This window comes from Sceloporus occidentalis, unplaced genomic scaffold (assembly GCF_023333645.1).
Source record: "Sceloporus occidentalis isolate IW3139 unplaced genomic scaffold, rSceOcc1.0.p SCAF_1, whole genome shotgun sequence".
NCBI classification, from domain to species: Eukaryota; Metazoa; Chordata; class Lepidosauria; order Squamata; family Phrynosomatidae; genus Sceloporus; species Sceloporus occidentalis.
The window spans coordinates 276,041,327-276,053,900 of NW_028316981.1; the positions used below are offsets into that span (position 1 = coordinate 276,041,327).

A 12,574-nucleotide genomic window follows, 5' to 3' on the forward strand; every position below is an offset into this window, starting at 1 on the left:
GTTTATTTAAAAAAAAGATTGTGTATAATCCAGCGGCCTTTTTATTTGACCCAGAAAGCATTTTTCATACTTCCTTCGCAATGATATCCATCTAGTTCTTTATCAAAACAAGCCAGGACAAGATCAGTAAGGCAAGTAAGCCTTAAACGCTCAGGATGGGAAAACACTAACTCTCTGGAAGGCCTTAAAGCCAAGAGTGGCGTTTATTTTGTCCAAAATTAATTGCTTTATTTTGGAAAATGTATTTTTAATTAAAAAAAGTTGGTTTTGTTTTTAAACGATTAGAATGGTACAATAATACTTGCAAATAATCATAAACAATATTCCTGGTCAAGTATATGCATAAAGTACAAAATAAAAAAGTGGAGGGGGATGCGGAAGAGAGAGAAAATCCATAAACCTATTATGATACAAAAACAAAACACAGGTTAAAATAAGAATTGATAATCTCGGCTTTCTTCTGTGTAAACAAGTTAACCTTTCCGTATATATATATATATATATATATATATATTTTAAAAAGCATGTCAGTCAAGTGAGCTGCAAGGAAAGAAGGCGTCCTTGGGCCGATCTCTCTCCCAATCTTCTTTTTTCGGTTTGCTTTTCGCCCTTTCTTCCCTCCCTTGGGATCCTTATGGTCTATAGCGCTGCCGCAGTTTGTCGTAATTTTAATCCCTGGACCGCGGGAATCTTTGGAATGGGAACTCGCGGTTTAAAGGAATTTTTCCTTTTATATATATAATATATATATATAAAGGGCGTCCTTTCTTTTGAAGGGGAAAAAATAATAATATAAGGACCACTTCTCTGCCATTCCTCTTTCTGTCTTGTATATCAGAAAAGGCTTTGCATAAATAGAGCAGGGAAGCCCCCCCCCCCCCAAACAAACCAAGAAGCCAAAATCTATGCGTCCAGTAAAAGGTCTCTTCGCTTTCTGTCTCGAAAATCCAAAAAACAAAGCGGGTGGAGGGGAAAGGGGAGCCCAAGGGGGGGTGGGCTGCGTCCATACTGCTGAAATAAACCGGTTTGAGACAGCTTTGTGTGCCTTGGCTCAATGGTATGTGATTCTGGGAACTGGAGTTTGTTGCACATATATATTCTTTTGCAAAGAATTGCCTACATACGTGTGTGTGTGTGTGTATGAATACGTTATACACGTTATGTCGGCAATGCTCTGCAAAACGATCCTTTTGCATTGCCTACATACCTTTGTGTGTATGTATGTGTATATGTATGTGTGTGTATACACACAAAGGTATGTAGGCAATGCTCTGCAAAACAATATATATATATATAGGCAATGCAAAAGGATCGGTTTTCAGAGATTGCCTACATACGTGTGTGTGTGTGTGTGTGTGTGTGTATACACACACACACATGTATGTAGGCAATGCTCTGCAAAACAATCCTTCTTTAACTTTCTTCTTGGTATCCTGAGGAGATGTATAAAACCGTAAATAATAAAAGCTAAACAAACCCACCCCTTTGGCATCATTCCAATGCCTACAAAGTATTGGGGTGACTTTTGTCTTTCCAGTGAGACTCTCTTCTCGACTGAAAAAGCCCCAACAAACGCCAGTTCCCAGAAATCCATAGCCATGGAGCCAAGGCCGTGACAGCGGTCTCAAAGCGGGTTAATCCCTCCAGAGTGGATGCACCAAGAAGCGAAAGGGGGGGGGGGGATGAAAGAAAGGCAGAAAGCGGAGGGGGAAGCAGTCCTACCTTCGGGCAGCAATTGGAAACTAGCAATTGGGGATCCTAGGAGGGAAATGTTGGGCATTTTGATGGAGGGGCCCTAAAGAGGCCGGAGACGGAGAAGGCCCCAAGGCGGGCGAGGAAGAGGAGGAGGAGGAGGAGGAAGGGGAAGAGGAGGAGGAGGAGGAGGCCATCAGGGAGCGGGCCAGGGCCGGCAGCACTGCCGAGTGGGAAGAGCAGCCGGGTCCTGGGTTCAAAACGCCGCAGCCGCCGATGATGCTCTCGATGGAGAAGGGCGACCTGGCCAAAGCCGAGGAGGGCTTGGAGGAGGCCGGGTAAGCGAAGGCCGGGGTCCTGGGGGCCAGGTCGGGCCCGGGGGCGGCCGGGAGGAGCGGAGCTGGCGGCGGGGGCTGGGGCTGCTGCTGTCGCCCGGGGCTGTGGAAGGCGAAGAGGGCCGCGGGGGGCGGGTGGAAGGGCTGGAGCTGGAGGCCGTAGCCGCAGTTGTAGGGCCCATAGGGGTAGGGAGGCGGGGGCTGCGGGGCCGGCAGGAAGGCGGCCGGCTCCAGGCCCCTGAGCAGCAGGGCTTCGGGCCCTTGCGGGTGCGAGTGGGGCTGGTGCTGCTGCTGCTGCTGCTGCTGCCTCTTGAAGCGCTTCCTGCGGCGGAGGAAGGAGCCGTTGTCGAACATGTCGGCCGACTCCGGGTCCAGGGTCCAGTAGTTGCCCTTGCCCGGGTTGCCGGGCTCCCGGGGGATCTTGACGAAGCAGTCGTTGAGGGAGAGGTTGTGGCGGATGGAGTTCTGCCAGGCGGGGAACTTCTCCCGGTAGTAAGGGAAGCGGGCGCTGATGAACTCGCAGATCTCGCTCAGCGTCAGCCGCTTCTTGGCGCTCTGCAGGATGGCCATGGTGATCAGGGCGATGTAGGAGTAGGGCGGCTTCACCAGGCTGGCCTTGCCCCCGGGGAGCCCCGCCGCCAAGGGGCCCGGCTGCGAGGACGAGGAGCAGCAGGAGGAAGAAGGCGAGCCGGAGCCCGGGGAGCCTCCCGACGCCCGCGCCCTCGGGGATCCAGGCAGGCAGATCTCCTCCTCCTCCTCTTCCTCCTCCTGGTAAAGGCGACGAGGGAGAGGCTCGTCTTCCTCCTCTTCCTCTTCCTCTTCCTCCTCCTCCTCCTCCTCTTCCTCGTCTCCCTCCCCGACCACGTCGATGTCCGTCTCTTCGGCCAAGACGGAGGCAGCATCGGACATCTCCGAGCTCAGAGTCATCGCGGGGCCCCGCCGGGCATCAGCGGCAGAAGGAGGAGGAGAAGGAGGAGGAGGAGGAGGAGGAGGAGGGGGCCCTCGCCGGCCTCAGGCGGGGACCAAGGGAGGGCGGCTCAAGGAAGGGAGGACGCCGGGGATGCTCCTGCCCTTCTTCCCCGTCTTTCTCCCCCTCTGCTTCCTCCTTTTTCTCCTCTTTCTCCTTCTGTTCCTCCTCCTCCTGTTTCTCCTTCTTCTTTTCCTCCTCTTTCTCCCTCTCTTTCTCTTTCTTCTTCTCCTTCTTTTTCTTTTCTTCTTCCTCTTCCTCCTCCGCTCAGCTCAGCCCCGACGGGGAGCCTCTTTCCCGGGCTTTAGGGGGGGCCTCTCCGCCGCCGGCTCCGAAGCGCCTTCCCCCTCCTCCTCCTCCTGCTCCCGCCGCGGGTCCCTCCCGGGCTTCCCTTCTCCTCCTTTGGCCTCTCCTCTTCGGTCGGGAGAAGTGGCTTCCTTCCCCCTCGCTGCCTCCAGGCATCAAAGGAAGGCGAGGCGGAGGGGCGACACGGGCTCCGGGGGATCGGAAGGAGGGAAGCCGGGCGGCGGCCTGGGATTCTCCTCCTCCTCCTCCTCCTCCTCCTCCTTCTTCTGCTGGTGCTGCCCTCCCGCGAGCCAAAGAGGGCCAGAGAGGGGCATCACATGGATGGGAACGTCACACGGAGGGAGGGAGGGAGGGGCAGACAACACACAACAGGCCTCCAAGGGGAAAACAGATATACATATAGATATACATACATACATACGTATGTGTGTATATATATATATATATATATGAGAGAGCGAGAGAGCGTCCCTTCCAGGAAAATTATATACATATATGTGTGTGTGTGTGTGTGTGTATACCCTGGAAGGTGTACATATAATTCATATATGTATGTGTCTCTCTATGTGTGTGTGTGTGTTGTGTATGTCTGTGGGCTCTCCCTCCCTCCCTCCCTCCTCCGCTACCCCCCCCCCCCTCCGCAATATATCTGAGGAAGGAGGCTTTAGTCTAGGAAAGCTCAGGCTGCCAAGGTCTTTCTTTCCGTGAGTGTCCAAAGGGCTACAAGATCTCTCAGTACATCTCATGCTAATAAGTTCTTCTAGAATTGCTCCAAGCTGGAGGTACTGTACAGTTTGAAGAGACCAGACGCATTCAGATGGCTGGAAAAGCTGAATGTTAGTCTCAAAGGTGCTGCTAGATCTCTCTCTCTCTCTTTCTCTGTCTCTAGTGCAACTCTGGTCAACTTTAACTAAAAGTTGCACTGAAAGACCTAGAGATTCCTACTCTGCTAGGACTTTGTAGATCCTCCGGTGCAGTTCTATGGTCAGTGTCTGTTGGACATTGACAATGACCACAGAGTTGCGTTGGAGGACCTAGAGGTTCCCAGAGAGGAACATGGTGTTTTTGTTATTTGCAGTTTTTCCATATTCACGGGGGTCTTGTGCCCCTAACCCTAGAGAATATGGAGGGACAAGCTCCACTCTGGGACCCACAACAAACTCCAACTCCCAGAATTCCATAGCCTTGAGCCAGACAAAGAGTTAAAGCGGGGCCAAATCGGGTTATTTCTCCAGTGTGGATGCATCCTTTGACTCTCTTTGACCAAGCCGAAGCTTTAAGCCAGGCCAGGCCACGCTTCCTAGGAAGCCGGAAACTGCAGCCAAAAAGAAAGAAAGAAAGAAAAAGTAACTTTATGCCCAGTTCTAGTAATTATTCTGCTCAATACCTTTGAGCATAGAGATGAAGGGGCAGATCCAGTTATATAGCTCTCCTCCTCCTCCTCCTCCTCCTCCTCCTCCTCCTCCTCCTCCTCCTCCTCCTCCTCCTCCTCCTCCTCCTCCTCCTCGCATTGGTGTAAAAAGCAAAAGGGACAGTTTAAAAAATGATAATCACAATGGTCCAAAACACCCTGCAGAAACAATCCAGTTTGAGACTGCTTGAACTGCCTTGGCTCAGTGCTAGGGAATCCTGGGAACTGTGCTTTATTGCGGCACCCGAGCTCTCTGACAGAGAAGGCTAAATGTCTCCCAAAACTACAGTTCCCCAAATCCCCGAGCATTGAGCCAGGAAAGGTAAAGCGGTGTCCAACTGGATGGTTTCTGCAAGGTCTTTTGCTCCGATGTTTTGTTGTAGTACTGTATATAAAAAGCTGGTGTATAGAAAGGGGGGGAAAAGGAAAAAAAAGAACAATTTACCCAAAAAAATCACAATGTTTTCCAAATCGCAAAGGAAGGTGAAGTTGCAGGGGCCACAAATTGAAAAGAAAAGAAAGAAACAGGCAAAACCTAGAGAAGGGAAGCGGAGGGAAGGGGATCTACATTGGAAATCCGGACTGGTGTTAAGAGTGTTCCCTGGGGCTGAGAGATGATAAAGCGATGTTGGAGGTGGAGGGAAATCGGAGGAGAAAATCCAAATTATTCGAGCTAATAATGAAGTGGGGCCTGCAGTTGCATTTCCAGAGGGCAGCCGAGAACGGACCGTTATCCCTCAAGAATTCCCTTTGAGGGGGCTGCTATGGAAAGAAGGAATCTCCCCAAATTATTCAGTTTTTTTGCAAGATTTGCGTGCTGAATGAAGGCCATCGGGTACTGAGGAGGAGGGAAGGGTTGTTGTTGTTACTCTGTGCCTTCAATTGGCCTCTGACTGTGTCCAAAGGAGGGCGACCAAAACGGTGAAAGGTCTGGAAACCATGCCCTATGAGGAACGCCTTAGGGAGCTGGGGAGGCTCAGCCTGGAGAAGATAAGGTTGATATAGCCTTGTTTAAGCATTTGAAGGGATGTCATATTGAGGAGGGAGCAAACTTGTTTTCTGCTGCTCCAAAGACTAGAACAAGAAACAATGAATACAAGCTCCAGGAAAAGAGATTCCGCCTCAACATTAGGAGGAACATAAAGAGCTGTTCAACAGTGGAACACACTCCCTTGGAGTGTAGTGGCGTCTCCTTCTTTGGAGGTTTTTAAACAGAGGCAGGATGGCCATCTGTCAGGGATGCTTTGATTGAGAGTTCCTGCATGGCAGAATGGGGTTGGACTGGATGGCCCTTGTGGTCTCTTCCAACTCTACGATTCTATGATGGCGACCCCAAGGTGACTGTATCATGGGGTTCCTTGGCCAGCTTCTCCAGGGGAGGTTTGCCCCTCTGAGGCTGAGAGAGTGTGACTCGCCTAAGGTCGGCTGCTCAGGTTTCAAACCCTGGTCTCCAGAGAACAGAAAACAAGTCTCAAAATTCTTCCCTGAAGGGATCTCGGTTTTATGGGTATCCGAAGTGGCTCCTTAGGAAATGTTGTTCTGTTTTTCTCTACATGGATAGCCATCACACACACACACACTCCTCCAACTGTTCTCTCAGCTTTGCTGCCTCTCTATGCCATTGCCAGCCCAAGAGAGACTCACTGAAAACCATGCCCAGGTATATCTGAATAGGTGGATTTCTTCTATGCTATGTGGATCTATTGGGGAGGGGGCTGCTTTGAATTTCTTGTATTTTACACAATAACGCCTTGTGCCCCCAGAGATTAATTTGTTGTGTTTGTGGTTGTTGTGTGCATTCAAGGCATTTTTCTTATGGTCCCCATTACATTGGTCATTTCTCACAGAAGAGGCAGACGTTTGTAAATGTGGGCGCATGGCATGCTTCAAGCACATTATGGCAACCCTAAGGCGACCCTATCTTGTCGTCTCTCATTTATGGTGACCCGATCCCGGGTTTTCCTGGCAAGATTTCTTGAGAGGGGAGTTTGCTTTCGCTTTCCTCTGAGGCTGAGAGAGTGTGACTTGCCCAAGGTCACCCAGTGCGTTTCCGTGGCTGAGTCGGAGTTCGAACCCTGGTCTCCAGAGTCATAATCCAAGACTCCTACCACTACACCATGCTGGCCCTGACCTCTTACCCCTGAGTAAACCTCTTGGATGCTCTGGCTGACTCTCCAGCATCTCACTCCGAAGTAGCCGAAGGCAGAATCCAAACTGCACCAGGATTGTTATTATTATCTGAGGAAGTAGACTGAAGTCTAGAAAAGCTCCTCCTGCCAACTTCTTTCTTTCAGTGAGACTCAAAGGGGCGACAAGATCTCTCTGCGTATTGATTCTAAGGACTAACATGGCTATGTCTTTGAATTCTACTAGTATTATCATTATTGTTAACAGTGTTCATCAGCATCATAGAGCTAGGCAGGGATGAGTTTTTAAACTCTGTATCTTTCATCCTTTTCAAAAAGTGCTTGAATAATGCCATACACCGTCACTGACAAACTTCTGCCTCTCCTGTGAGAAAGTATCAGTGAAATGGGGGCATAAGAAACGGATATATATACTGTTATACTGATATTCATAAGAAACTGATATATATGTGTATATATATATATATATACACATACATATATAAATCAATGAAATGGGGGCATATGAAACTGAAATACTGTGTGTGTGTGTGTGTGTGTGTGTGTGTGTATATAAATTAATAAAATGGGGGCATAAGAAACACACACACACATATATATATTCAATGAAATGGGAACATAAGAAACATATATATATATATATATATATATATATATATATATATATATATATAAAATATGAAATGGGGACATAAGAAACTTATATATATATATATATATAATCGATGAAATGGGAGCATAAAACACACACACACACATATATAAAATCAATGAAATGGGGACATAAGAAACTGATATATATATATACTGTGTGTATATATATATATAATGGGGGCATAAGAAACATATATATATATATATATATATATATATATATATATATAATCAATGAAATGGGAGCCTAAGAAACTGATATATATAAGTAAACATATATAAAATCAATGAAATGGGGTCGTGTGTGTGTGTGTGTGTGTGTGTTTTATATATATAAAATGAGGGCATAAGAAACATATATATAAACATATATAAACATGCCCCCATTTCATTGATAATTCTTCACAGCCGAGGCAGAAGTTTGTAAATGAGGATAAGGCATTGTTAAAGCTTTTTGTTTAAAGATGAAAGATACAGAGTTTTAAAGCTATATAGATAGAAAGATACAACAACGACGAGGCATACGTTGCAAGCAGGACGTGATATAAAAGGATGTGGGTTTGTCCTGCCTAGATAAGAGCAGGAAATTCATGAAGAAGATTTTAAGTCGAGTTGTAACTGGCAAACCCCTTTCATTTGAATGGGTCAACTCTAGGTAGGAGTAATGTTGGAATTAGTTCTGTATTTGTTCCTTACGGGAAATGGCTCTGTCCACAGCCCTCCTTCAACCACATTTTTTTGGGTGGCAGCTTCCTAAATAAAACTTTAAGAGATAGGAACTTTTTAGGAAAACATGTATCATCAGAGCCACACAGTCGTAGCACTTTCCCTCTGACCACCAAGGATCTCTAGAGTAAAATTTATCAGGGATTGGATGGGAAAACAATATCCCACGAACCCCTTTCTTGGGGTCATTGGATCATGCATTTTATCCAAAAGGTGGGGGCCTTTGAGAAGACAGTGATCTGAATAATTTTGGTAATGGGAGATCATCTTGCAAACGAAGGGTCTAGAAGCAGTGTATTGACACTAAGGCTAGAGTTGTTTACTCAGAGCCAGATTTAGTAAGCAGTCACCTGTAGACAAGTTTTGTATTAGTTTGGAGCCTCTAGTTAACTGAGTGTAAACGCAATACTCCTTATTTACTTCTGAGTAAGGAGAGTCCTGTTCATTTCGTCAGGTTTCTAGCCAGGCCTTTTAGGTCAGGTTTCCTAAATAAGAGAATTAATGGATCTCATTAAAGCCAGTGGCAAAAATTCCTCGAAGTTTGTCGAAGCCAGACTACTATTATTTCCTGCCATTTCATAATATCTGTTATCTTTTTCCAGCTAAATATCAGCTGGCCTTAAATATTTTTCAGTCAACAAGCTACTCTCACAGGGAAGGAAAAAAGTCACACCAGTTATGGGCATTGGAAGGATGCCCAAAGGGCATAATATGAAGAAGGAAGTTAAATAAGGATCGTTTTGCAGAACATTCCATTATATATATATATATATATATATATATATATATATATATATACACACACACACGCACACACATAGGATATATACACACACTATATATACACACACATACATACATACACACACACACATTGCATATATATATATATATATATACACACACACACACATACATACACATATACATACATACATATACACACACAGTGGGGCAAAAAAAGTATTTAGTCAGTGACCAATTGTGCAAGTTCTCCCATTTAAAAAGATGAGAGGGGCCTGTAATTGACATCATAGGTAGACCTCAACTATGAGAGACAAAATGAGAAAAGAAATCCAGACAATCACATTGTCTGATTTGGAAAAATTTTATTTGCAAATTATGGTGGAAAATAAGTATTTGGTCAATATCAAAAGTTCATCTCAATAGTTTGTTATATATCCTTTGTTGGCAATGACAGAGGTCAAATGTTTCCTGTAAGTCTTCACAAGGTTGGCACACACTGTTGCTGGTATGTTGGCCCATTCCTCCATGCACATCTCCTCTAGAGCAGTGATGTTTTGGGGCTGTTGCTGGGCAACATGGACTTTCAACTCCCTCCAAAGGTTTTCTATGGGGTTGAGATCTGGAGACTGGCTAGGTCACTCCAGGACCTTGAAATGCTTCTTACGAAGCCACTCCATTGCCAGGGTGGTGTGTTTGGGATCATTGTCATGCTGAAAGACCCAGCCACATTTCATCTTCAATGCCCTTGCTGATGGAAGGAGGTTTGCACTCAAAATCTCACAGTACATGGCCCCATTCATTCTTTCCTGTACACGGATCAGTCAACCAGGTCCCTTTGCAGAGAAACAGCCCCAAAGCATGTTGCTGCCACCCCCATGCTTCACAGTGTAGGTATGGTGTTCTTTGGATGCAACTCAGCATTCTCTCTCCTCCAAACACGATGAGTTGTGTTTCTACCAAACAGTTCTACTTTGGTTTCATCTGACCATATGACATTCTCCCAATCCTCTTCTGGATCATCCAAATGCTCTCTAGCAAACTTCAGACGGGCCTGGACATGTACTGGCTTAAGCAGGGGGAGACATCTGGCACTGCAGGATATGAGTCCCTGGTTGTGTAGTGTGTTACTGATGGTAGCCTTTGTTACATTGGCCCCAGCTCTCCGCAGGTCATTCACCATGTGGTTCTGGGATTTTTGCTCACTCTTCTTGTGATCATTTTGACCCCACAGGGAGAGATCTTGCGTGGAGCCCCAGATCGAGGGCGTTGATCAGTGGTCGTGTATGTCTTCCATTTTCTAATTATTGCTCCCACAGTCGATTTCTTCACACCAAGCTGCTCTCCTGTTGCAGATTCAGTCTTCCCAGCCTGGTGCAGGTCTACAATTTTGTTTCTGGTGTCCTTTGACAACTGTTTGGTCTTTACCATAGTGGAGTTTGGAGTGCGACTGTTTGAGGTTGTGGACAGGTGTCTTTTATACTGATAACAAGTTCAAACAGGTGCCATTAATACAGGTAATGAGTGGAGGACAGAGGAGAGTCTTAAAGAAGAAGTTACAGGTCTGTGAGAGCCAGAAATCATGCTTGTTTGACGGGTGACCAAATACTTATTTTCCATCATATTTTGCAAGTAAATTCTTTCCAAATCAAGACAAAGTGGATTTGTTTTCTTATTTTGTCTCTCATAGTTGAGGTCTACCTATGATGCCAATTACAGGCCTCTCTCATCTTTTTAAATGGGAGAACTTGCACAATTGGTGGCTAAATACTTTTTTGCCCCACTGTCTGTGTGTGTGTGTGTGTGTGTGTGTGTGTATATATATATCACACATGTATAAATTGCCTACACACACATTTATATATATATACACAAATGCAAATATATATGCAATGTTCTACAAAACGATCCTTATTTAACTTTCCTTTGTATTTTCAGAATCGCTGGGTGTTTAGCTTGGAGAGAAATGACTAGGCTGAACCTTTCTTTCTTTCTTTTTCTTTTTTAAAGTGCTTATTTAAAAATAAAAATTCCAGGTAATCTGTTGATCCAGACAAAGCTCTTAAATGCAACGGAAGAATTTACCTAAATGGACCCCCCCCACACAAAAAAAATCGATAGAAGTATCCATGGGTTGAATGTTGTTCCAATGAAAAGAACCCAAAGAGCCTCGTGGGATCTCTTAGACTGGGAAATTTTATATTATGGCATAGATTTCCGTGGGCTCTGCTCCACCGAAGTTGATGCCAAAATAAATGTGGAAGGCTGGGATCCTACCTGAACTACTTACCAGAGAGTAAGCTCCACTGAAGACAGCGGGACTGAATTCTTAGTAGGCCGTATATAGGATTGCACACATTCTCCCTCCCTCTCCCTCTCTTATACAGTGTGTGTGTGTGTGTGTATAGAGAGAGGGTTGACTTGTAAATATATAGGATTGCACTCTCTTTCTCTCTCTCTATCTCTCTCTGTGTATATATATCTCTATCTATCTATCTATCTGTTGAGAGAGAGAGAGAGAGAGAGAGAGAGAGAGAGAGAGAGAGAGAGAGAGAGAGAGAGGATTGACCTGTAAATATATGATTGCATTCTGTGTGTGTCTCTCTCTCTTTATATATATATAGAGAGGGGGGTGTTGCACTGTAAATATATAGGATTGCACTCTGTGTGTGTGTGTCTGTGTGTGTGTGTGTATGGAGAGAGAATTGCACTGTAAATATATAGGATTGAACTCTCTCTCTCTCTCTCTCTCTCTCTCTGTGTGTGTGTGTGTGTATGAGAGAGAGAGAGAGAGAGAGAGGATTGCACTGTAAATATATAGATTTGCATTGTGAATCTTTAAGGTCCTACAAAAGCCACGTTTCTCTCTCTCTCTCTCTGGGAGTTCGCATCTGGGGAATGCAAAGGGCCCGGAAAATGGCCTTTCTTTGGCTATTTGGGGGCGCAGGGGTTAAGCTCCATGGCCAAGGGGCAGCGAAGGAGGCATTCATCCCAACCTTTCCCAATGCTGAGGTTTACTGCCAAGAAAATGTGCTTCAAGAGAGCAAGCAATGTAAAAAAGAAAAATAATAGCGAGGAAGAAGAGCAGAGGTTTAGGTTTGGCAAGAGCTGTTGCAAGGCTTACTCTGTGCTTCAGTACACAAGGGAAGGGAAGGGGTCTGGTGGCATCTTGGGAACTACAACTCCCAAACTGGGTTTACTTCGGCATGGGCCTTCCTCTGGAACATCTCCTCCTCTCCATTCTTTTTTACATAGAAACTGACATGAGCCCCCAGGGATGTTGCTGCAGCAAAAACAATTCAGATCTCGGGGGCATCTTAAAAAGGTTGGTGTATTACCACACGCAGACACACACATATATAGCCAACGTGGTGTAATGGTTTAAGCATTGGGCTCTGGAGACCTGGGTTCGATTCCCAGCTGAGTCATGGAAACCCACTGGGTGGCCTTGGGCAAGTCACACTCTCTCAGCCTCAGAGGAAAGCGAAAGCAAACTCCCCTCTCAATAAATCTTGCCAGGAAAACCTCAATCAGCTCTCTCTCACTCTCTCTCTCCCTCCGACTCAGGGAACAGCCACGGCAAATCTGAAGA

The 12,574-nt window shown here is 45.9% G+C and overlaps 1 protein-coding gene across 1 annotated transcript; it reads right to left on the bottom strand.

Annotated features, from left to right (window-relative positions):
- Window positions 1-1,373: 1,373 nt before the first annotated feature.
- FOXD1 (forkhead box D1) lies at window positions 1,374-2,954 on the bottom strand. Its single transcript, XM_089512807.1, has 2 exons — window positions 1,943-2,954; window positions 1,374-1,852 (listed from the first exon to the last, which is right to left on the bottom strand). The coding sequence occupies exons 1-2, from the start codon at window positions 2,952-2,954 to the stop codon at window positions 1,743-1,745; spliced, it is 1,122 nt and encodes a 373-aa protein (XP_089368933.1). The 3' UTR covers window positions 1,374-1,742.
- Window positions 2,955-12,574: the final 9,620 nt, after the last annotated feature.

Coding starts and splice junctions, on each gene's coding strand:
- FOXD1 (XM_089512807.1), bottom strand. CDS start 2,954: ATGACTCTGAGCTCGGAGATGTCCGATGCTGCCTCCGTCTTGGCCGAA. Junction 1,853..1,942: donor CTGCGGCGTTTTGAACCCAG/GACCCGGCTGCT, acceptor CCCCTTCCTCCT/CCTCCTCCTCCTCTTCCTCG.